Here is a 26483-nt window from a genome sequence, read left to right as displayed (position 1 = left end):
AACAATACACATATCCAACTCCTTTTTCGTATTAAAAAAAAAAAATAAGAGCTAACACTCACTGAGCACTTATGCTGTACAAGGCACTCTGCCGATGGCTTTGTGAACATATCTCATTTAATCAACCTTCTGAGATAGGTACTATTTTACACTCATTTTTAGATAGAGCAAACTCAGCCCTAATAGATTAAATAAGGTCATGTAGTCAATAAGTAACAAAGCAGGGATCCAAACCTAAGTCTATCTGTTATAACAACCTGAGCTCCTAAGGCTAGCATTTCAAAATATGTAAATATGTATAGCATAGTGATGTGAAAGGAGGAGTTAATGGTGAACGGGTGGTGCAAGTTTGTATTTATTTTCCTGATCTGTATTTTTCAAGTTTTCTATTAAAAATGTAATTGGCAGAAAAAAAGAACATTTGAATTTAATTCTAACTATGGATCTCTTTTTGAATCCTGAAAATATTATAATAGTTATGTATAGCAGGTATGAATTATATCGAAAATTTATAACCATGCATCAACTAGTGCATTCATAAAAATGATCGAAAAATTTAATTTGATCAATGGACTGATGACACGAACTCTTTCAGGATACACCTACTGTTATCAATGAATCCTTATCTCTACCCTATCCAGAATAATTTTATAACAAGGACTGAGTAATATCTTATGTGACACATTAACACAGTTCCACTCTATTAATATATATTAATATATTAAACATACTAGCCAAACTATGATTATAATAATCCACCACTGTGGTATTCTGAAGTTTATACTCCGTGTAAAATATATTTTTCAAAAATTTAACTAACTTTTTCAGAGTACTTACATCACTGGTGTTGACAAACCATGTTATCTCTCCATAGGAAGCAAGCTCACCATTCACGTAACATCGTAGCTCACTGTTCTTCCATCGATTATAAATGTGCACTATAGTTACCATATACCACTGAATAAGCAAAACAGTTTTAATAAAAGATAATGATCTTTCCAATAACTCAATCACATTGGTAATTAGTAAAAATTAAATGCTAAATTACAATTAAATCTAAAAAAAAGACTACCTTTATTAAATTCAATATTCTACCCCTGGAATAATACTGATTTAAGGGAGCTTTCAACAGGTAAGAGCTTACCCATTAAATTATTTTTCCCTTACCTATGAAATTACTATGAAAATGTTCAAATATACCCTTCAAAAGTGAAGAGTTTAGTACACTCTCTCCCACCACCTAGTTTCCACAACTGTCAACATTTTGTCATATTTGTTTTATCTGCCTATCTACATGTGTATGTATGCACATTTTGTTAATAAACCATTCTTTTATATCTAAATGTAAAGGTACAAAAGAAAACACATAGTACTACTACCACTACTAAAATAACTGCCACTGACATTTTCCCCTTATATTGCCCTTAAACTCTACAAACAACTAAATATTCACTCTTTTTATTATCCAACTCAGAGCAGTTAACAATTGTCCAGCAATTTATACTTCATTTTCTAAAACAGTTTAAAATCAGAGTTGTGATTTACCACATATTATGATGTCAATAACATTACAACAAAGCATTGTGAAGGTTAGAATACCTTAGAATAGCTTGGTAACATAACTATGACTTAGTAAGATCACATACCTTTTGTGGTTTGAAATCAAATTTCACACAGTGTTGAAACCCTTTTCCTTTTGACTTTATTGATGTTATAATTAAACAGCCCCCAACAAAGTGAGCAGAATAACCAAGACCTTTGCTGGTTCTGAAACTATAAAGAGTAAATTTTTTATTTCATCTCGAAATACTCTTCTCATTTTCAAAGTAAAATTACAATACTATGTTACAGAAATACATACCAGTACAAATATGGTTTATCTTTATCCACATTGATGTTATTTACAGGATCCATTCTAAGCCACGTATGAAATGTAAAACCATTCTGGTATGGCCATTTGGCTATAGGAGGTAATGCAATAGCCTGAAGGAACAAACTCTGAGTTACTGGCTCACACTGGAAAACTGTTATCGAAATCATGAAAATGAGACCTTACAATGTTATATATATTTCTACTACATATTATTCTATGTCATGATTAAAATATGCAGAAGTAGTCTCTTTATCTGAAAGAAGATTTTTAATAACTCCTAAATTTTCGAAAATGCATAGTAATGATGTTAATTTAGTTAAACAACAGAAACATTCCATGTGACCTGCTTGACACACTAATCTTATTTGCTTCATTTCTTACAGTGAATATATACAAAGAGATTCCAATTAAACGAGATAGGTAATTATATCAAATTGGAAATCCATTACTAAAATGTCAAGGTAACAGAACAGAGAAAGATGGACAAGAGGAAAGAAAAAAGTTAAGGAAAAAGCTTGAAATATAAATTTTTAACCAAATATATCAAGCTGAAGAAGATTCATTCATAACATTTTTTCATAACATTTTAAAATTTATATTCATAAGTCACTATATAAATTACTTCACCACTTGGCTTAAAATTTTATTTACCATATCACAGTATGGAATGAAAGGGACACAAAATAGCCAAAACAATCTTGAAAAAGAACAAAGTTGGAGGACTCAAATTACCAAATTCAAAACCTATAACACAAAGACACAGCAATGAAGATTGTGTGGTATTGGCATAAAGATACAGATAAAGACCAACAGAGTGGCATCAAGAGCCCAGAATAAACTCTTACGTTTGTGCCTTAATTTTCAACAACAGTGTCAAGACAGTTCAATGAGGAAAGAATAGTGTTTTCAACAAATGTGCTGAAAAAACTGATATCTACAAGCAAAAGTATGAAGCTGACCACTTCTTTATATCATATACAAAAAATTAACCTCAAATCCATCATGCATCTAAATGTGAAAGCCAAAACTATAAAATTCTTATAAGGAAAAATAAGGGTAAATATGACACTGGGTTAGGTAAATCCTTCTTAATTATGCACAAGCAACAAAAAAAATAAATGAACTGGACTTCATTAAAATTAAAAACTTCTGTGCTTTAAAGGATACCATCAAGAAAATGAAAAACAAGACAAAAGAATGCGAGAAAATATTTGCAAATTATTTATCTGATAAGGAACTTGTATCCAGAAGAATATATAAAGAATTCTTACAATTCAATACTAAAAAGACAAATGCAATTTTTAAACGGACAAAAGACCTGAATGGGTATGTCTCCAAAGACGTGCAAATGGCCAAAAAGGACATACAAAGATGCTCAACATAATCAGTCATTAAGGAAATGCAGAACAAAACAAGGAGGTATAACTTCATCCCCACTAGGAGGGCTATAATCAAACAGACAGACATTAACAAGTGTTGACAAGCATATGGAGAAACTGGAACCCTCATAAATTGCAGGTTGAGACTGCAAAATAATACAGCCACTTTGGAAAACACTCTGGAAGTCCCTCATATGGTTAAACAATATGACTCAACAATTCCACTCCTAGGTACATACACAAGAGAAATGAATACATGTCCACATAAAAATTAGTACACAAAGGCCCAGAGAGCAGCCCCCAAAAGTGGAATTAATTCAAACATCCACTAATTAATGAATAATTAAACAAAATATGGTATATTCTTATCTTAGAATATTAGCCATGAAAAGGAATGAAGCACTGATACATGTCACAACATGAATGGACCTTGAAAACAGTATGGTAAGTGGAAAAAGCCAGTAACAAAAGTCCAGGTATTGTATGGCTCCATCTGTCTCCAGAGTAGACAAATCCACAGACACAGAAAGTAGAAGAGTGGTTACCTAGGCCTGAGAGTTTGGGGTGAAATGTGCAGTGACTGCTAATGATTGTGGGGTTTCTTTTGGGTGTGATGAAAACGTTCTAAAATTGATTGTAATAATGGTTGCACAGCTTGCTGAATACACTTAATCATTCAATGTACACTTTAAATGAGTGAACTATATGATATGTGGATTATAACTCAATAAAGCTGTTTAAAAAAGCTACAAAGCTTTTGTTTGACTGTTATAACTTACATATACATTTATGTTTATACATCATATATACACATATACTCTTTTGTATGTATAAGATATTCCATAAAACATGAAAAACATCAGAGTCAAATTTATGTAATAACACTACTGAGACCTTCAAGAGGCTGATTTAAAGTGAAGCTACATTAAGAAAAAAAATAAAAGAATACATATTCACTGTATATATATGTTCTCTCTCACTGAAAAATGAGTAGAAAATGTGAAAGCTGTGTCAGAATAATTTATCCCTGAATACTTTAGTTTCCCTTTAAAAGCTATATTTAAGGGGGGAAAAAATGAGTCACTGATTATATTTAAAATATCTATTCTCTGAAAGTTCCAAAAGCTGCATAGCTGAACTGCCCCACTTTTAATATACATACAAGTAAATGGAATGGGCATATTATAATCTCAAAGAATTATAAATACTAAAAGTATAACATGAATGAAAAAAGGTTAATCTCATGAAAATACTTTTTTTTTAATGTTTGAGACAAATGATAAGCTCAAAGCCAAAAGAGGAAAGTTATTCTGAAAAGCTTCAAATCCAAAATAGTTACTGAGGAAAAATTATAAAGAAAAGATAATACTAGCAATAAAACTTTTCAAACAAAACAGTATATAGTGTGTGAAGCATTCAAATATCACAAATGTCCTTTTAAAACACTTTTTTTTTTCCTTCTGTAAGTATTGCCTGGCTACATAGGGGCCATAATCAAGTAAGAGATAATGAAAACAAAAGTAAAAAAATGAATAAAAGGTAAGGTCAGAAAAAGAACAGGCTGAAATATCTTCAAAAAATGTTTGCTTTTAACAGGCAGACCAATGTAATCATGAGGTGAAAAAGCCTTCATAAACAACACATATACATTATATAATGTAATCCTATAACATTACTGCCATACATAACTGCCATACATAACTGTCTTATTTATAAACTGGTTAACAGCTTATAAGAATGCCGAGACTAATACAATATGGAAACTCACAGGTTAGGAAAACTTGCCTTAGAAAGTTCTTAAGAGTTACTCTCATTTTATACATCACATGCTAAAGAAACAGGAATTGGGAAACGTAAAGCTAAAGAAAGATGTTCAGAAAGTAGAAGTCAAAGTATTACAGAAAAATTTCTATTTCAGAATGCAGAGATAAAATTCATAAGACGACACAGCCTATGTTGAAAAGAATTGGGTTCTTATTCCATTTCTGCCCCAAGGAGTGAATGAAAAGCTTTCTTAACTTCTTTGAGCCTTTATTTCTTCACCTCTAAAACAGTCAGGAAAAAGCAACATGCACAACTGCCGTGAGGATTAAGTTAGGTTGTGCAGAGAAGTTTCTACCTAACACAGAACCTGTCAGGAGTGTTTACAGGGCTGTATTTTCAGGAAGCAAAGGAAAGAAGAACTCCAAGTGATTTCCTCATTAAGATTTACTTACTGCAGCACTCTTTCCTGGAAAGTTGAAAAAGGCATCGGGGCCATACTTTTGAGGCATATGTTTTAACACAGACAGCAACTTCCCAGCATGTGGAGGCTACAAACATAATCAATAATTCATTAACCACACTATTCACCATAGAACAAAAATACCTACTTTTAATACAGCCACAATTTAATATACCCCAAAATAACTAAATAATTCTATAAGCTAAAAAGCATTCAAAATAACCAAAGAAAGGTTATTTTTAACTATCTTCAAGAAATAAACAATACTGTCTATGCCACTTTTTTGCACGAGGCGTTGGGTAAATAGGAGCCAGTATCATTTGACACTTGGAACTCTTCTCCACTCTACACCAAAAACGAGCTTTTAAAATTACAAACTACATTAACTCACCACCCATACCTCTTTAAAACACTTTTTAATTTCACACACAAAAAAAAAAACAAACTTACCAGGCCCCATAGTTAAAGGCACTTTAAAAATAAAATATTTTAGCCTCATAACCACAGTAGGGGTTATTACTATCCCATTCTACAGAGGATGAATCTGCGGCAGAGGAATATGTCCAAGTTTACACAGGTAGTAAGTGACAGGATGGATCAGAATTCAATGTGAATCTAAGGTCCATGCAGCTAATCACTACACTTTCACCATTATGTTCTACTATCTCTCCTGTAGCTTCCCACTGCCTTTAAAATAAAGACCAAAATCCTTAACACGGCCCACAAGATACTTTTTTTTTAACCTCCTCAGCCTCTTTTTGCATCTCATCTCCCCTTCTCTCTGCACTCCATCTACAATGTCTTCTCTGTCTTCCTCCCATAATAGGGACTGAGCACAAGCTAATCCTTGTGCTTAAAATATTCTCACTGGGCCGATTCCTCACTCCCCCTCCTTAACTAAATAAATCTTACCCATCATTCAGAGCTCATCTTAATGGTCACTTCTCAGGGCAGTCTTCCCTGACCTCTGAGGCTGGATCAAAACTCCCTATCATATTTCATTCTACAATATACCTCTACTATATAGCATGCATAAAAGTTGTAACATTACATTTACTTGATTAATGCCTCTTTGACCCACAAGTCTCCTCTAATACATTAAACAACCAATAGCTAAGACAAAAAGGCACATTTATATTTACAAGGAAAAGCAAAGGACAATCAGATATACGCTATCATTTTAATCAGATTACAAGCAAATAAGTGTAGTACATTCCTCTTAAAAGTTCAAAGTTCAAAACAGTGTCAAACTCAAGTGAAATCATTGGCTTGCCTTCATCTTATTTGGCAGCTACTCTAAATTTCCATTACTATCTAAAACAGTTCAGCAATCTTTTACCTAAAAAGTGGAAACGTTGATCTTAAGTATTCAAGAAATTTTCAGTTAACCACACTGCTCAATTATAAAAGTATAGGAACAAGTTACTACAATCACACTTTTTTAAAATAAATTCTAAGATGAAATTACCAAAAGTAACGGCAGTCAAAAATTAAAACATAGTATTATAGCATTTCCATCTAGAGAAATCATTCCTCCAAATTTCCTCTTCATACACCAATCAAAAAAAAAATGCATTAGGATAAGCACTTTCTTCCACAGACACTGCTGAGAGATTGTACACTAGGAAAACCTTTCAGAAAATAACTTAGTCATATTTCAAGAGTCTTTAAAAATGTTTATTCCCATTGATACACTATTTCCATATGTGAAAATCTGTTCTAAAGTAATAATCAGAAAGGCAGATACAGATACAGGGATTTTTCACTGCACTGACATGATAGCAAAAGCTACATAAATATAATGTCTGAGCAAAGCCTTGCTCTTTTTTTTTTTTAAACTAACAATGGTTCATTAATTTTTTTCTCCTTTATCCACTACACCTATTCTCTTCCTACTCCCAATCCCATAAGCAATTATGTTAACATGTTTAATCTTTTTATATGTATTCCTTCAAAAATGTGTTTCTGTATGATTTTACTTATAATTTAAATGATGTTGGGTTAGATATATCATTCTCTTTCTTACTTTCTTCCTGCTGTTTGGTATCTATTCATATCACTCTACGCACTGATTCTAACTGCTATGTCATAATCTACTCCATGCATCCAATACATTTTACCTGTTTACTCTAATAGACACACATGTTGACAATTCACTGCCATCAAAAATAATGCTTCAGTGAACATTCTCATGTATATTTCCTTACAGAACTATGTGACAATTTCTTGGAACATGCACTCTCCTTAACTCCTAAGTCACTGGATATGGGTATAATTTAAGTGACTAAGCAGTGCTAGATTGGTCTTGAGTTTGGATCCACTGGTGTTCATTCCAACCAATAGTACACAGGTTTAAAATAACTCTAATCCCCCCAATTATACTTGATATTATCCAACTTTATAATTCTTGATACTAATAGATATAAGGTGACATATCAATATCGTTTTAATTTAAACATCTCTAGTTATTAGTGATTTAGCATTTATTTGATTATGGGGTTTCTATCCCTGTAAATAAATATTTGTTCATATCCTTTGCTAGTTTCTTCTAGTTTTCTATATTCACCAATGTAACAAAAAAAGTTTTAATTACATATTCAGAATAAATAAATTATTTGAATATAAATCAAACCCAAAATCAAACCAGTATATGTCTTCTAGATATGACACAGTAACAAGAGCTACACTTACCAACTCACCATAAACAACTAGAAAACTGAACAAAATGTATGAAAGAAAACTGTTTTCAGGCATAGAAAAGAGGTAGGTAAAGACTGTGAGCCTTGAGAAGAGGAAACAAAATGAGCCATCAGAGGACCCTAACTTTCTACCTGGAGTCAATTTCCATATCACATTTCACTGCACAGGGAGAGGGAAACCAAAGAGAATCTGTAAGTCTCACTGAGTTGATGAGGTAGGAATTGGAAAAAGGATAGTGTGAGGTGGATAGAACCTTCAGGGTACAGTACTACAGAGGAAGGGCCTATGCAGAGAAGAAGCTCCAGAAATCTGCACTCACTGTTTGACATTAATACCAAACTGTTCATTTCTACCATAAACTCAACAAGATTTTGAAAGCTGTAAGTCAAAGAATCCCCAGAGCTGGTAGGAAGCCATAAATTGTTGAGACCCTAGTAGGTACTATGGAGATCGTCTTGCACGACCTGTTGCCTCATGTCTGAGAATCAGGGTCATTTATAGGTAACCTAGAAAAGTCAGGCCTGAATAACAAGGCTGACCTAGCCCTAGAGTAACAGCCAATCTGGATCTGACCAAAAAGACCTTTAAAACTAGCCTGAAAAAATAAAGTTAATCCACAAGTAACTTATTTGCCTCCAAAAACAGTCTAACAATCTTAAATGGAATACGACAAAATCTAGCACTGAACAAGGAATAACTCACTTTGTCTAACATCACCATGTCTAAAATCACTAGCATAAAGGTGGGTGATAGCTCAGTGGTACAGCGTACGCTTAGCATGCATGAAATCCTGGGTTCAATCACAAGTACCTCCATTAAAAAAGAAAAAAAAGGAAAATATGACTTATAAGTAAAAGGAGAATGAGTGAGCAAAAAACTGATCTAGAACATGACAGATTTGACAGAATTAGTAGACAAGAACATTAAAGCAACTATGAATATGCTACATATTCCCAAGGATTTAAAGGAAAACACAAATGAGGCGGAAAATGGAAGATATTAAAAAGAGCCAAATGGAATTTAGAGATTAAAAACATATGAAATTTGAAAAAAATTTTTGAAAGTTTTAATGAATGTTAACACACTGCAAAAGAAAAGATCAATTACCTTAAAAACAGCAATCAAAGCAATCTAAAATGAAGCACAAAGAGAAACAACTAAAAAAAAAAAAAGTTAACAGTTCTGAGGGACCTGAGGGACACTACCAAGACTAACACACGTGTAACTGGAGTCCCAGAAGGAAGGGAAGAGGGACAAGAATATGATATTTGAAAAAATAACGACCAAAATGTTTCTAAATTTGATGAGAACTATATTATAAATCCACATGTGCAAGAACTCTAATAAAGATAAATACAAGGTAAACCACAGCAAAAAACATAATAAAATCACTGAAAATCAGTGGGGAAAATCTTAAAAGCAGCCAGAGAGCTAGAGTTTGATACAAAGATGCTACAGAGTCTAAACGCTTTAACACAATAAATTAGAGTGTGCAATTACAGAGCACAAATGTAGATATACCTAAAACAGAACCAGATTAAGGATCAGCTGGCTAAGTAGTTGCTACAGCAGTGTTTTCTAAAGAGCTCTAAATAAGCCTAGAAATGCAACAAAAATGGAGAAAAATTTACTAGTATTCCTCTAAGGAATAAGTAATTAAAGGGTAGGAAGAAACAGTTTGATAATGTACCTGGAGTTCAACCTCAGTTGACCAGCAGCATCCATTGCAAAGGACCACAAAACTGCGTCTAAGGAGGGTGCATCCAATTAACTGCAGAGTTTTTGTTCACTGAGTGGGTTATTCAAGTTTAAGGGCCACAGCAAAACTACTCAGACTGATACAGAAGCTAGGTGCTGCTACCCAACATTTTTATTTCTCTGTCCTCATCCTTTTCCCCCCAAATGTTGAATGTATATTTAAAACATAACCATTTGAAGAAGGACCAAATTATCCACCTGCCTGGAACACCAAGCTCTCCTGGTCCACAGTTGTGTCAAGTCGTAACAAAAGCAGCTGTATACGTCTAAATACGATTCTAATTGATCTCTTCCCCTCAATTTGACATTTATCCCCTCTGCAACAATACCAACTGCTTAAAAGCCACTAATATGTTGGGGGGGGGGGTTCTTTCAAATACCAAAGAGTATTTAAGTTTACCCATTGTCCTTTATCTCCTTGAAGTTTACTGAAGAACAGCTTTAGTTCTCGAACTGTCAAATTGTAGCTAGCCAGCACTCCCAACATGTCAACTAAAAGATCTGGAAACAAAGAAAATACAAAAATTAAGCTACTTGTATTTCTTGAAAAATTAAAATATACTAATACACTGTGGTTACTTAAGAGTTTGGAAACTAAAGTTCCAGATACATGTTAAATGCTCAAATACTTCTTAAATAAATATTACTATATAAAATAAGAAAAATAGAGTACTTAAGAATCAAACTTCATTTCTTCACATCCATCATAGTATAGAAAGTCATACCTGCTATAATATTGTCAACTTTTTCAATTTTCCCAAGCACTTTTTCAACAAGGCCTACTTCAGTGCAGACTTGAAGATTTCGTATACTCTTCTTCAGAATGGCTGTAAACATGCTCCAGACTTCTGCTTGGCAAGTAACGTCACATTTTTCAAGGAGGTCCACCATGCAGATGATACTCTCACCTTCTTGAATAATGAAATTCATTTCTAAATCAAACTGCCCTCCTACCAACTTCCAAGGAGGGGGGAAAAGAAACATTAAAAGTATTAGTACATATTCAGTATAACTAGAGTATACTGCTAAGCTTCAGATTGGCAGTAACCACCCATATACATTCTTCTCTACCCCTACAACAATAAAAAGATCTTACACACATACACACACACACACAGCTCTAAAAAATAAAGCTTCTAAAGAAATACTCAAGTTAAGATAGCACAAAGTCAGGCAAGACTTAGAATATAAAAATGGAGATATTTTTCAACAAAAACAAATACAGGATGTCATAGGGAAATCACTATCTACTGCCCTGATACTAATAAAGGTCTAATTTAGCTCCATAATTGCTTCTAATTCAATATTTCATCTATGAATTAGGAAGTCTGTGAGCTACTCACAGCAACCTAAAGGTCCTTTGCACACTCTACAAGGTATGGGCTCACAGCAAAAATGAAAAGCTGAAAAAGGCTCAGAGTAAACATAAAACTGACAGTTTTTATTTGTCAAGTTCTTGGTTTATTACACCTATCCATTTTGATCCCCTTGGTCAATAATCAGCATACCTTAAATCTAACTTAAACTTAGTCACACACTCAAAGTCAGGAACCAAGAAAACTTAATTCACTGATACTATCAGAAAATCCATCCAGAGAAAGCTATACTGACCTATTCCTATCTTGCCAACTCACACACAGCTTCCCACAGAGGGCAAGTGCTATTAATTTTAACAAACTCCAATGGTTTAAAGTAAAACACTTTTAGAATTGCCTTTGCAGGTCTATCTTTTCGAACTGATATTTTTAAAGGCAGACAATTTTACTTTACTAGTTTTATTTATTTATTTTATTTTTAGAGGAGGTACTGGGGACTGAACCCAGGACTTCGTGCATGCTAAGCAGGTGCTCTTGAGCTATAACCTCCCTCCGAATTGATTTTTTTTAAAGATCTCTGTCAGAAAGTTACATGCATGATTCACCTACCCTCCTGTCCTTCTGAATATGTCTTTGTTCAGTATGCTTTCTTAAACCCAAAAGGTAGGCCAGAATTGGAAAAAGTGAACTTTACAAACAAAATCCAACAGCTCATAACATAACAGACATGAACAAATAGTTTACTCTAGAAAAAGCAAAGACAGTTCAGAATTAGGAAATCAATTAAAAGTCCTTGCAGCCAGGGATCAATATGCACCCCAGGTTCTGTTAAAGACACACACTGGCATGCAAAAGAAGGAATGGAAAAATGAACAAGGGGAGGCAGTGTCTGCATGCAGGGAACTAAGAGCACCTGGCAAGCACAGTGGTAAAGGCTTTGGGTTCTTCTAGGAAAGCTCTGGCAGAGATTTTAGTGTACAACTCTTTGCATCATCAGTAACACGCAGCATAGGGAGCTGACAGCTGGTTTCTGCTAAAAGAGTCCCTTGGCGTGACCAGGCTGATCCTCCTGGCTACACGGTCCTGGCTGTGAAGTATGTGTGCCTGGTTCCCAAAGCGCACCTCAAAATTCTATAAACTACGTAAGAATTCTAGAAACTTGTTTTTTTGCTTTTGTGGCCATTTGTGACTACTATTCGCTTGTTTTGTCTTTAACTTTTTATTCTGAAATAATTTCAGGCATTTTAAAAAATGCAAAATAGTACAGAATTCCTGTGTACCTTTACTCAGCTTTCCCTAATATGAATATATTACATACTCACAGTACAATCATTAAAACCAGGTACAAATACTACAGATCTTACTCAAATATTGCCATTTATCATACTAACGCCATTTTTCAGATCCAGGATCAACATCCCCTTAGTGTCTTCTCCAAACTGAGACAGTCGCACACACATTCTTTGACTTTCATGATTTGGACATTTTTTGAAGTGTATTTGCCAGTTATTTTACAGACTGTCTTCCATTCTGAATGTATATGTCTAAATTCAAATTAAGCATTTTTGGCAAAAATATCACACAAGTGATGTGTGCCCTTCTCAGGGTATTTCTGATGGTAACTGATGCCAGTTATGTCTCACTACTGATAAAGCTAGTAGCTTTGATCACATGCTTAAGGAGGCATCTGTCATATTTTTTCCATTTTAAAGATACTGTCTTTCATTTTTAAATTATTAATTATTAAGCCACATTTAGTCAAAAGGCAGCAACATGTATAAATATTAGGACAGAGGACTTACACTCCAATTATTTTCAGATGATACGATATATATCTGGAAAACTGAAAAATTACTATAAATGAGAAAAGTATTTGGTAATGGAACTACTGAATAGTTAACAACATGAATCAGTCTCAAAAGAATTATGCTAAATAGAAGCCAGACACAAATGGCTACCTTAACGACCACTAAAAATGTATTCCACAGACACGTTTTGGTAATGATGTTACATACAAGAACTGCACTTTAGCATTTCTATTGGAACGCAGAAAAAACAATACCCCCCCAAAAAAAAGCTATAATCTAAAGTCAGTAAAGTTATTTAATTCTATAATAGAATACGACACATTGAAAAGAATGAGGCAACTCCATCTGACATAAAAAAAGATCTCTGAAATATATTGTTTAAGTGAGAAAAATCGAAGTGGAAAAAAGCATGAACAGTAGGTTACAATTTGAGTGTAAAACATATACATATAGATATATATCTAAGAATGCTACACCAGAAACTAAATTGTGATTACCTCTGAAAAGGCAACTGAGCATCTGGGGAAAGAGGACAAGGGCAGGGTTTTTAGTATATATACACTTTGGGGCATCCTTCACACAGATCTAAATAGGTCAAAGACCTAGTTGCAACTAACTTAAGAGACCTTACCTTCACCTTAATACCACTTACATCAATGTTTCATTTTGATCTGTGTTTATTACCATCAGTAACCACCCTCCCAAGAAGCTATAGAATTAATTTTTCAAAGTAATTTCCAAAAAACCTCCAAATATTTCACCAGCTTTTAAATTGAGTTTATACTGTGAGAGCAGTATCCAGACAGGTGTTTTAAATATTTCTCCATTGCTTTAAATATCATAAAATATGGCTTTCAAGGAGAAAATTGATGGCAGAAATTGGTACATACAAATATGTGGCATATTTGATATACTATATGTATGCATATCTATTATACCTAAAAAGCATGCACAGGGTCTACAGTATGTCATGTTAACCCTTTCTAATAGTTATTTGAATTTGATCAACCTTCAAAACACAAATTTGTTTCCAATGACAGGGATCATAATCCAGGTCCAGGCATTGGCTAGTTATTATCTGAGCTGTAGTAATGGCTGTGCACTACAAAATGTAATCTTCCCGAATGTCACAGTAAGTTATGAATATCTGAGCAGCCTAATGCACTTTACTAGCCATGAAATGTGAAAATGTAATCTTATTACCTTTTTTATGGTTGTATTTTTTTTGAATAATGTAGGCTGGAAACTGATGTATAGTCTCTTTCTGCATTTTAGCATGATTTGGTCTCCTTTGCGATATAGAACATTTTTCAAAACTCTCCACTTCAACATATTTTAGTCTTGGCCTGAACTTCATAAACAATTTTTATAGCCACCTTCAGGGTGGCAAAACATGCTTTCTATAGGTTATAGTTTAATGTACAAGATTATAGAAATTTTAAAGCCTATTACTCAAAGAATCTAAATAAACCTTCAGAAGTTTTGTATAGGGACTGTAATTGGGCACAATGAGTATTTTCTTCACAATGATTATATTAATAAAAGGCTTTAAGCTGAAATTAGTCACTAAGCCTAAGTCACCTGTATTTTCAAAAAGCCAAAAAACAAATTCAGATCAGAAATAATTATCTTCTCTTCAAAAGGTTTATAAAACTGGAAAGACTCCTATACACAGAAAATTCTAATACTTCAAAGGAAAGCTATGTTTTCCCTGGAAACTTGCTAAATTTTTCCTCAGAGATGTAGCAGGAGCACTGGACAGAGCATAATCACAGCTTACGCCTCTAACTAGGTAGTTTCTGCTTCTTGTGACAAATCAGCTTTTTTCTTTGGATCTGTCTATTCATTTATAAAATGAACTAAATAGTTAGCTTTATTTATTTACATCTTGAAAAATGTATTGACTTTTTAAAAATTCCAATCTCAAGGAATCCAATTTATCCCTAAGAACCCATTCTTGCATGAATGTGACCCTATACCTGTTTACAGTCACTTGAAACTTATTAATAGGGAGAAACTGAAGAAAAATTACATTCTGACGCAAACTGCAATGTGTCTCAATTTACATTTTCTTCTTCCATAGTAACAGTTACTAGTTTGGTACCTGGGGCCCAGGTGAAGTATCTCACTTCCCAGCTTTCCTGAAGTTATAGCCATGTGACCACGTTCTGACCAAGGACAGGTAGTAATATATACAACCCTGCACATTACTCTTAAAAGGAGCTAACTTTTTTAAATTGAAGTATAGCTGATTTACAATGTTGTATTAGTTTCGGGTGTATAGCAAAATGATTCAATTATACATATATACATTCTTTTCCATTATAGGTTATTACAAGATATTGAATATAGTTCCCTGTGCTATACAGCAGGTCCTTGTTGTTTATCTATTTTATATATAGTAATACGTACATGTTAATCCCAAACTCCCAATTTATCCCTTCCCTCAACCCCTTTCCCCTTTGGTAACCAAAGTTTGTTTTTTAAGTCTATGAGTCCTATTTCTGGTTTGTAAGTAAGTTCATTTGGGTCTTTTTTTTTTTTAGATTTCACATATAAGAGATATATGCTATCTGTCTTTCTCTGTCTGACTTACTTTACTTAATATGATCATCTCTAGGTCTATCCATGTTGCTACAAATGGCATTATTTCATCCTTTTATATGGCTGAGTAATATTGCATTGTGTGTGTGTGTGTGTGTACACACTAATATATATATTAATACACACACATCTTAAAAGGAAGAAACAATTTCTCTTTACAACTTTCCTCCTTCCTGTTACATAAGATACTGAAATGATGGCAAGAGCTAGGGTAGTCACCTTGGAATGTCTACTGTAAGTCTTATGTTGAGGGTAACAAAGCAAAAAAATGGCCCTGACAATTATAGAACTGCATCAGTAGCCCTAGACCATTTAACTACCCAAATTTTCACCTGAAGGACAAATACACTTCTACATCATTTAAGCCACTGTTTTGGGGGGCATCTCTGTCATATCAGCCTAAAACCTATATTCTGACTAATATATATGCTATTGCTATTAGCTGCACTTTCTCAGAAATTGACAAAATATATATTTATCACCATCTCATATGACATATCCCCATCCCCACCTCTTACACTATAGCAGGTGTTAACTCACTAAGTGTATTTCGAGCTACATTTAAGAGATGGTAGTATGCCCTGATAAGTTTAGAAACAGAAACTACACAGCAGCCTAACCTCTCTGATTGCATTCTTACTAGAAAGCTTAACACTTGCTCTGCGCTGCCAGTATGCCAGATGCCCCTTGTTACAGGTTGAACTGCATCTCTTCCCAAAATTCTTACTTTTAAGTCCTAACCCCCAGTGCCTCAGAATGTGAGCTTATTTGGAAACAAGGTTGTTTCAGATGTAATTAGCTAAGGTGAGGTCATTAGGGTGGGCCCTAATCCAATATGACTGGTGTCCCAAAAAAAGGGAAAATCTGGACAAAGAGACACGCACATAGAGAGAACACCATATGGAGATGAAGAGAGAGATTGGGGTGATGCTTCCAAAACCTAAGGAATACCAAAGAATGCCAGAAAACCACCAGAACAAGGAAAGATGCATGAAAATATTCTCTCTCACAGTGCTCAGAAAGAATCAATCCTGCCCAAATGTTTATCTTGGACTTCCAGCCAAGAGAACTTTAAGGCAATAAATTTGTTGTCTAAGCCATTCAATTTTGGGTACTGTGTTACAGCAGTACAAGCAAACTGATGCACCTTTATATTCTCCAGGGTTCATTTCTGATGTTGCCTACTAAACATCCCAGTGAGGACTGATAGAAACTCTAAAAAAAAAAAAAAAGCCAGATCATGATCTAAGAGACCCTGTTCAGCTTATCTTATCTTCTCCCAGAACCTTCATTTAATAGAGACAGCACTGTGCTTTCCTCACAGAAAGAGGTTTGTAACTGGCACTCAGGTTTTCAAAAATAAACAGTATATTGTTGAAAGATACATACATAGGTGATAAACATTTTTTAAAAAAACAAAGGAATGGCTCACACCGAAGTTAGGATATGGATAATTGTCCCAGTGGGGATAAAAAGATTCCAAGCTATTAACACTGTTCTATCACTAATCTGGTGTTGGGTATATGTAATATTTCAGTACATTTATATATTTTACACATGTATCTTTGGTATGTTTGCTACACTTCATGATATAAAAATTTAAGTGGTTCCATGATGAAGCTATTTCTACAGCAGCTAGAAGAGACATAAATTCAATCTAGAACGGCACAGGCTACACAATACTCTTAGAAAAAGCCACATTCTCTCAGATAAAATAAACTCACAAACCAAAATCAAAAACAAACAAACATGTGAGAACACAATACAGCATAAGGAAAAGTCAGCAGATTTACTCATAACATTACATGCTTACGAACTTAAAATTGTATATTTATCAAATGTACGCAATTATAAATAATTATAAAATTACAATATACTATTATAATGAGACTTTCACATCATGAAGACATACAAGAAAATAAGGGAAAAAAGACATTTAAACATTATGAAGGAAAAGGGGGAAGATTACTCAGCATATTTGAAAGGATAACAATAAACAACTTTCAAAATAAGAAGTCACTGAAATTAAAAATTCAACAGGTTAGAAAACAGGTTATAAAGAGTTGAATAAAGAATTTGGGAAGTAAAAGAGCTAAGGAATGTCCCAGAAGGCAGGAAAGACAGACAAGGAAACAGAAAATACGAAAGAGAGGCTGAGACACATAGAGGGGAATATGAGAGGGACAAACACATGTTTAATAGAAAGGTCCAAGAGTAAACGTTGAAAAGCAGGAAAGATGGTATATCCAGCTATAATAACTAAGACCTTTATAGTAATCAACAATAATGCAAATCCTCAGAATTAGAACACAAAAAGCCCCAATTCTTACACAAAATTTAACACTACAGATACTACAGTAATATAACCAGACTTATTTTGGTAATGTCAGGTCTACTTTCGGATCAAAAATCTCCTGTATATGCACACCAATGTTCACAGCAGCACTATACACAATAGCCAAGACACAAAAGCAAACTAACTGTCCATCAGCAGACGACTGGATAAAGAAATTGTATATTTATACAATAGAATACTATTCAGCCATAAAAAAGAATAAAACAATGCCATTTGCAGCAACATGGATGGACTTAGAGATCATCATTCTAAGTTAAGTAAGCCAGGAAGAGAAAGAAAAATACCATATGCTATCACTCATGTGGAATCTAAAAAAAAGAAGAGAAAAAGGACAGTATTGAATGCATCTACAAAACAGAAACAGACTCCCAGACATAGTAAGCAATCTTACGGTTACTGGGTAAAGGGGTGAGAAGGGATAAATTTGGGAGTTTGAAATTTACATATAAATTTATATATATATATATAAATAGATTTTTTTTAAAGTTTCTTCTGTATGGCACAAGGAGCTATGTTCAGTATCTTGTAATAACCTTTGATGAAAAATATGAAAATGAATATATGTATGTATATGTATTATGTTACCAATATTCAAATGTTTCTGACTATAAGACAGCAATTTCATATGATTTAATCTAATATTTTAATCATATCTGTTCATATTAAATTTTAATCACTTATTCAATTATTTCCTATCAATCTTTTCTACTCAAATAGCAGAAATAATGATCACTGAAAATAGGAACCAGTTCAAAAAATTGTTTTTTATCCTTTTTAATCTTAGCACTGTACTTGACATGTAATGGATCCATAGGATATATACCACTAAGTTTAAGTATTACTCATTATTTTCATAATTTAAAAATTAAGAACAAGATTATACTATATAGCACAGGGAAATATATACAAGATCTTATGGTAGCTCACGGAGAAAAAACTGTGACAATGAATATATATATACGTTCACGTATGACTGAAAAACTGTGCTCTACACTGGAATTTGACACAATATAGTAAAATGATTGTAAGTCAATAAAAAATGTTTCAAAAATAAAAATAAATAAAAATTAAGGAAATAGATTTGAGTTCTTACTATATCCCAGTGCAATAACCAGGAAACCTGAACTCCTACTTCTAGTATCTTAATCTCTCTCCAGAAGATAAGGTAGGCACTAAACTCTCAACACTATAATAATGAAGTATTAAGATTCCTGCTCAACCCATTTCATGAAAGCATTTGCCCACATAAAGATCTGTACGTGAATGTTTACAGCACCTTTGTTCATAATCACCAAAAATTGGAAACAATTCAAATGTCATCAGCTAGTAAATGGACAAGCAAGTTGTACAACCATACCACAGAACACTAATTAGCATAATAAGGAGCAAATTACTGATACCATTAACAATATCAATCAATCTCAAAAACATTATGCTAAGTCAAAGAAACCAGACACAAAAGCTGCATATTATATGATTCCATCTATATGACATTCAGGAAAAGGTAAAATCATATGGAAAGAAGTTAGAGCAATGGTTGAGGGGCTGAGGATGGAGGGACAGAATTAACCACAAATAAAACATGAAGGGACTTTTGAAGGTGATAAAAGTTTCAACATCTTAATTATAGTATCAAATATACAAGTGTATCCATCTGTCAAATTTCATAAAACTGTACACCTAAAAAGTGAATTTTACTGTATATCTTAGTAAACCTAAGGTTTAAAGTAAAGTTTTTAAAAAGCAAGCTCAATTTATTTATATCAAAGGCAAGGGAAAGTAAAATCCACTGACTAAAGGTAACAATGTAGAATTCAGAGGCAGAAGACATGGAACACAAGGAAATTAGCAGAGACAAACAGAAAATTTTAATCCTTAGCATTTTGTAAAGTATACTACAAGGAAATTAGCAGCAGCGAACAGAAAATTTTAATCCTTAGCATTTTGTAATGTATGCTACAATCACAAATACCCTGGGAAGACTAAAAAGAATGGAATTACACCATAGTCTCACAATGAGACTGGTTTGGGCTTGGAGGCTTCACATTAATTATTAACAAAGATTATAAAGATTTTCTATAATCATAAAATTCCAAATATGCACATTAAGAGAATTAAAGTAAACTCCATGGGGAACAATTATAATTTCCTGTCAGTCATTCAATATTTTGAACTGAAAATTACTCCCTTTGAGGTTTGTGTCCTCCTCCCACTTACTGTCTCCTGGGTCTTTCACTATTTGTTGGAATGCCCAGATGCAACAGCAGTTTCAGTTATAGGACCAACACACTTATACTGATATAAAATTTCCATTTCTACTATTTCAACTGATCTTTACAAGAACCAAGTAGATCATACAGATCAATTATTGCGCATCTATTTTACAGAGGAACAAAAGATTGCATATTAATTGACAACCAAAACCTCTTGTCACACTATTTGACCAGTAAACTTATGCTTTCCTTACATCTTCATTAATAATCTAACATTCAAGTTGGGTTTTCTATAGTTTTATATAGTGAGCTAAAGTAAGAATTTGATAAATTTGTCAACTTCACTATCTATAAGAAATTAGTCAAAATGCATATCTTACTGATAATAAATTATCATCTTTCTAGTTTTTAAAATCCCCAAGTGTACTAGAAAGTAGCAAATAACCTCTCCTCTCTCATTGTTTGTTGTATCTTTCATAAGAATTAGACATTTTCACTGAACTATGGCATGTCTACAAAACCAGTACTAAGCAGAAAGTTTCCATAACTAAATATGACTGAGAAACACTGGATTAAACAAGGCTAAAGATGTTTACATGATAAAATTCTCAGAGCTTTAATATGCTATTGAGTATTATACTTGTCAAAAAGATTTATAACCAATGCATGGACTTCCCAAAATGTATTTGACAATAAAACAGAATTCCTTTTTCTCTTTCTTTGCTTTTCTTTCTTTTTTTTTTTTTTTGGCAAGAGCTTTTCACAGTAATAGCATTTTTCAAAAGCTTTTTTTAGGAACACTGGATAATATATTTGTGCTCTTGAAGCTCATTGCTATGAATATCACAGAATTAACTATCTTCTAGGCAAACATTTAGAAGGCCTTTCAAAATTTTCAGGTAAATGGTTTAAACAACCCATTTATTTTTCATAGGTTTCTTTTTATGATTTATAGAATATAATAATTAGACAAAGAAAGAAATCTTAAATTAGGATTACTTTAAGGGAAAATAAAATACTATCAAAATCTATCACAGTGAACCCCCATCCCTCTGTGAACAATTCAGTCCAAAAGCCAAGTAAGATGGATAATCCCCCACATTAAATTAGAGCTGCTCTGTGTGCCAAAAGAGTTCAGCACAAGTAATGTGTGATTTCCAAGACTAGGTCATTAAGGCTTTTATGGCTTCCCTTTAGCTATGGCCCACAAATTTTGATGTTATATTTTTATTTTGATTCAGTTCATGGTATTTTTTAAGTTCCTTTGAGACTTCCTCTTTGATCCACTGATTTAAAAGTTTAATTTTTAGTTTTCAAGTGTATGAAGATTCTTCTAGTATCCTTATGTTTCTGTTACTGATTTCTAGTTTGATTTCATTCCAGTCAGAGAATCCACTCTGTATCATTTCAATTCCTTTCAATTTGTTGAGGTTTGTATTATCTCCCAGGAGACACAGTCCATTTTGGTGTATGTTATATGAGCACTTGAAAACAATATGTATTCTGCTGTTTTAGGGTACAGTCCTCTATAAAATTCAATTAGTTCCTATTAGTTGATGGTGTTACCGAGTTCTAATCCTTGCTGATTTTCTGTCTCGTAGTTCTATCAATTATTAAGGGAGAAAGAGTTACTTTTATAATATAATGCTTTTTTTCCCCTCAGAATGGAGAACTCCATGGGAAAGATCATGATTCTGAGTGGAAGACAATAATATATGTACAGGAAATATTGGAGCTTTGGGAACCTTAATAGAGTACAGATCTGGGTGGGATTTTGCTCTTGGAGGAAAATGACTGAACATCTAGTGGAAAATATAAGATTACTTCCATCTGGAGACAGAAGAGGGGGTGCCAAAATGGAGAATAATGCACAAAAAGTGATGAGAGTATAATATAGACACACTTCACAACACTCTTCCGAAAGGTGAAGATGGTACGGCATCCGTACCCCTTGAAATGAAGTATATCTAAGGTACCAGGAAAGAGGTGTAGAGTGTCATGTGATGGTGATGATAGAGGAGGTAGCATGTCCATTAAATTAATAATAGTAAAGGGATGATGGTATGAGAGAGTTATGATAAAGCACTGAGAAATGAGATGTTATCTTTTCTGTCTGGTGTTGTAAGTTTTACTGTACCTTGATAAGACATGTACAGTCTAAAAAATTCACTTGTGTAAAATTGAGGACTGCGCTATTTCAAGATTAATTATATTATTTTTTAGTCTATGTTGTCCTAGAAAGCACAGAAGTGAAGGAACAGTGAAATTTAGAACCATACACAGCTGAACTGAGAAAGTTCTACATGATTAGGAGGCACTTTCTTATGAGAAATGACCTTCTCTGCTAGATGCAGTTTTTCCAGTCCCTTGAGAATTTTGGTGGCAGAGTTAGGGTGAAGGGCAATAACCAATCATTTATTTGAATTCAGTTATCATGGGCTTTTGTCCATTTGTAAACATTTTGGGTTTTATTTTTAAAAAAAGAATATAATGTTCTTCCTCCAGTAATGTATCTAGCTAACACTTTTAAAAATCATATTACTGACAGCCCATTTTTCTATTATTTTAGCTATTGGGAGTTCTCAATTATTTTGTATGTAAAATTAGTAGCTTTCATAATAACTAATCATTGTTGCATTTATTCTTACAGTAAGAAATATGCATTCACTCCCCAATTATCTGATAGAATTTCATTCATCACAGCCAAAAACTGGAAACAACTTAGATGTCCTTCAACAGATAAATGGTTCAACAAACTGGCATATTCATACAAGGGAATACTCCTCAATAATAAAAAACAAACTATAGATGTACACACAACAATCTGGCTGAATCTCCAGAGAACTGTGCTGACTGAAACAAAACAAAAGGTCATATAGTACAGGATTCCATTTATACAAAATTCTTGAAATGACAACATTATAGAACTGGAGAACAGATTGTTGGCCACCAGGGGTTAAAGAGGGGTGCACCAAGGAGAAAAGTAAACGTGAATATAAAAGAGCAACAGGAGGGATTCTTACGTGTGATGGAAATTTTCTGTATCTTGATTATGTCAATGTCAATATTGTACTAGAGTTTTGTAAGATTTTCCGACTAGGGGCAACTGAGTAAAGGGCATAAGGAATTTCTCTGTATTATTTCTTACAACTGAAAGGGAATCTACAACTATCTTGAAATAAACTCTAATTTAAAAAAATAAGCAACTGTATATGAGGTGTAACTTTGTCATAGGATTAACTGTTCCACTGATTATTTCCCATTGAAATGAAAACTATATTAACCTAAAAGAATATCTCATTGACAGGAAATGAGAGTCAAATTAAAGGGCATTCAGGAAACCCTTATGAGTACAAATTCTGAAGCCACCTAAAGACACACAGTGCCAGTTTCTTTAATTCTCCCTACTACCCCAACCCAACCCCCTCCAAAAATGTTGGTATAACATTTAATAACTTACTCTACACCTAAAAAAGATTTGCCATACAACAGACAGAAAATGATTAAACATATATTGATATCACATAGTTTAATTGTATATTCTATCGACTCAGATCAAACAGTCACATTATAGAATATGCAAATTCAAACCTTCAAACAGGAAATGAAATTTTCGAAACCCATGACATAACTTCAGATTCATATGTGCACTGAAAGCTAATAAATCATTTAAACCTTCATACACAGAACCTTTTTAAATTTGCATTTATCTACAGTAAATACTGCCATGTTCCTTAATAGCTTGCTAGTTCAATCTAGCAAACTGGTGATTTACAGCAGTGACATATTTTCAAAATCAGAAATCTGTCACCATGTGACAACCAGTCAGAAGTCCACTGAACTTGTATTTCTCGAAATCAAAACATCATAGTAAATAAATAGATGATAGCAAAATGTCATGCAGTCCATAATCAAATCAATTATTCCAGTATTTGAGTTTGATTTTATGTTTATAACTATTTAAAACTACAGCATCACATGCACTTTAGCAAGCTTAGCTCTATTATCGTCTCAGTGCTTCCAAACTATTTTAAAATACACTGTTAAATTTCATAGTTTATTATTTGCAGACTCTACAAGTCCTATTTAAAGGAATAGGAAAATTTAGCATATATGAAAGAAAGCTCTATATTACTAATTTTTCTCCACAATAGATAGACTTTTAGAACCTTATAATAGTTTCACACCAATATTCCTAAGTATTTATCAGATGTGAAAGAAGGAACTGTATTAACAGAGTAATAAACTGAATGTCCACCGTAATAGACATCTGTTGTTTCTTCTGTATTGCATTCACTCTTCCTTTAAACCCCCATTCAATTTGCAGCATTCTCCAGGCAATAAAGTCACACTGCCTCACATCCAGGCCATAAAGAGAACACTTAACTCAGGCCTGGCACATATAGTTCCCCAATCTCCTGGTCACAATGATTAATCTGGAAGTGAAAACATGGCCTAAATCAGGCTAATTAAATCATTACCAGAACTTTTTCTTTTTTCAGAATTTTTTTTTAATTGGGAGTTGAAGAAGAGCTTTTGGCCTTTGGAGTCAAAAGCTGAAAAGATACATAAATTGGCAGCTTCTAAAGCAGACATCTTCCCTGCCATGTGTACAGAGAAACCCATCTGCACCATGAATGGAAAAAGAATGTCCGGGTGGCATCAACTTCCTAGTTTCAACACCTTGTTCCCAGAGCTTTCCTGGTTCTCCCAGGTTCACTCAATGATCTATCCTGGTCCTACAGATCAATCAATCCCAACTTATACTTAAGCTAGTTTGATGTAAGTTTCTATCTCTGCAACCAGAAAAAAAAATCCAGACTAATTTCAAAAAGAGAGAACTAGCTGAACTGAGGCACAACCATACAACTGTATATAATGCAGCCACTTTAAAAACAAAGTATTTCATTTTCATCCACATTTCCCTACTGACAGTCTAACCAAATTAGACCCAATGCCTTCATTAAAAAAAAAAAAATTTTGTAACACCACTATACTACCTGAAATAAATTTCATATGCTGAATTTTATCATTTCTATTAAAAACACCCTAAAAACTTAGAATGTGTCTTACAATCAATGGCATCATAAATTATAATTGGCAGGTTTTTTCCTTAATGTTGAATTAAAAAATGGCAAATGTTTCAGCTGTTAGCATATTAGATTCGATAAAATGCAACAGATAAGACTGACCAAGAAACACAACAGAAGAGCTAAAGAAAAAGAAAAAAGTGCCCTAACCAAAATAAAGGGGAAACAAAATAATTTAAAATATATTTTAAATATGCAAATGCCTGTTAATGACCACCTATGTAAACACTTTTATATGAATGTATGTGACAATACCAAAGCACACTAAGAACTGCACTGAACACTCATACTCTGTTGTATTCCAACCAGACATAATTTTTAATTCTTGGTAAAGTTCCAAATAAAACAAAGTATGAACAGAAAATCAATAAGGAAACACTGGACCTGAATTATGTTTTAAACAAAAAATACCTAAGAGAGATACAGAACATTTCTTCCAACGGCAGCAGTATAAGCATTCTTCTCAAGAGCACATGGAACATTCTCCAGGACAGGTCATGTGTTAAAACACAAAACAAGTCTTAACAAGTTAAAGATATCTGAAATCACACCCAGTATCTTTTCCAACCACAAGGGTATAAAACTACATATCAGTGATGGGTGGAAATCTGGAAAATTCAAAAATATGTGGAGGTTAAGTAAAACACTACTGAACAACCAATGGGTCAAAGAAGAAGTCAAAGGGAAATCAAAAAGTTATCCTGAGACAAACAAAAATGGAAGCACAACATACCAAAACTTATGGGATGCAGCAAAAGCAGTTCTTAAAGGGAAGTTTATGGCAATAAACATCTATATTAAGAAAATAAAAAGATCTCAAATAAAAAAACCTAACTTTACATCTTAAAGAACTAGAAAAAGAACAAACTAAGACCAAAGTTAGTAGAGGAAAGAAAATAAAGCTCAGAGCAGAAAGAAATGAAACAGACACTAGAAAGACACCAGAAAGGATCAATGAAACTAAGAGCTGGTATTCTGAAAAGATAAAGTTGACAAACCTTTAGCCTGAGAAAGAAAAAAAGATTAAATACTCAAATAAATTAAAATCAGAAATGAAAGAGAAGAGATACCTCAGAACTGATACCCCAGAAAGACAAAGGCTCATGAGAACTACTATGAACTACTATATACCTACAAATTAGAAAATCTAGAAGAAACAGAT

At 33.4% G+C, this 26483-nt stretch overlaps 1 protein-coding gene across 5 annotated transcripts in view; it reads right to left on the bottom strand.

The window, feature by feature from the left end:
* Positions 1 to 26483, bottom strand: part of LRBA (LPS responsive beige-like anchor protein) — a 620528-nt gene that overhangs the window by 538910 nt on the left and 55135 nt on the right. For 4 of the 5 annotated variants that reach the window (XM_074377442.1, XM_074377438.1, XM_074377451.1 and 1 more), the window contains exons 3-8: positions 10660 to 10891; positions 10335 to 10435; positions 5469 to 5564; positions 1862 to 1983; positions 1647 to 1773; positions 838 to 957 (exon numbers count right to left, since the gene is read on the bottom strand). In XM_074377442.1, coding sequence (XP_074233543.1) covers positions 838 to 957; positions 1647 to 1773; positions 1862 to 1983; positions 5469 to 5564; positions 10335 to 10435; positions 10660 to 10891 — 798 coding nt within the window. The remainder of the gene's footprint in view (positions 1 to 837; positions 958 to 1646; positions 1774 to 1861; positions 1984 to 5468; positions 5565 to 10334; positions 10436 to 10659; positions 10892 to 26483) is intronic. The other variant, XM_074377462.1, reaches the window with a different exon arrangement.

Source organism: Camelus bactrianus, chromosome 2 (genome assembly GCF_048773025.1).
Source record: "Camelus bactrianus isolate YW-2024 breed Bactrian camel chromosome 2, ASM4877302v1, whole genome shotgun sequence".
Taxonomy (NCBI): Eukaryota; Metazoa; Chordata; class Mammalia; order Artiodactyla; family Camelidae; genus Camelus; species Camelus bactrianus.
Note: the sequence above shows the minus strand (reverse complement) of the source record. Positions and strands in the feature narration are given on the sequence as shown.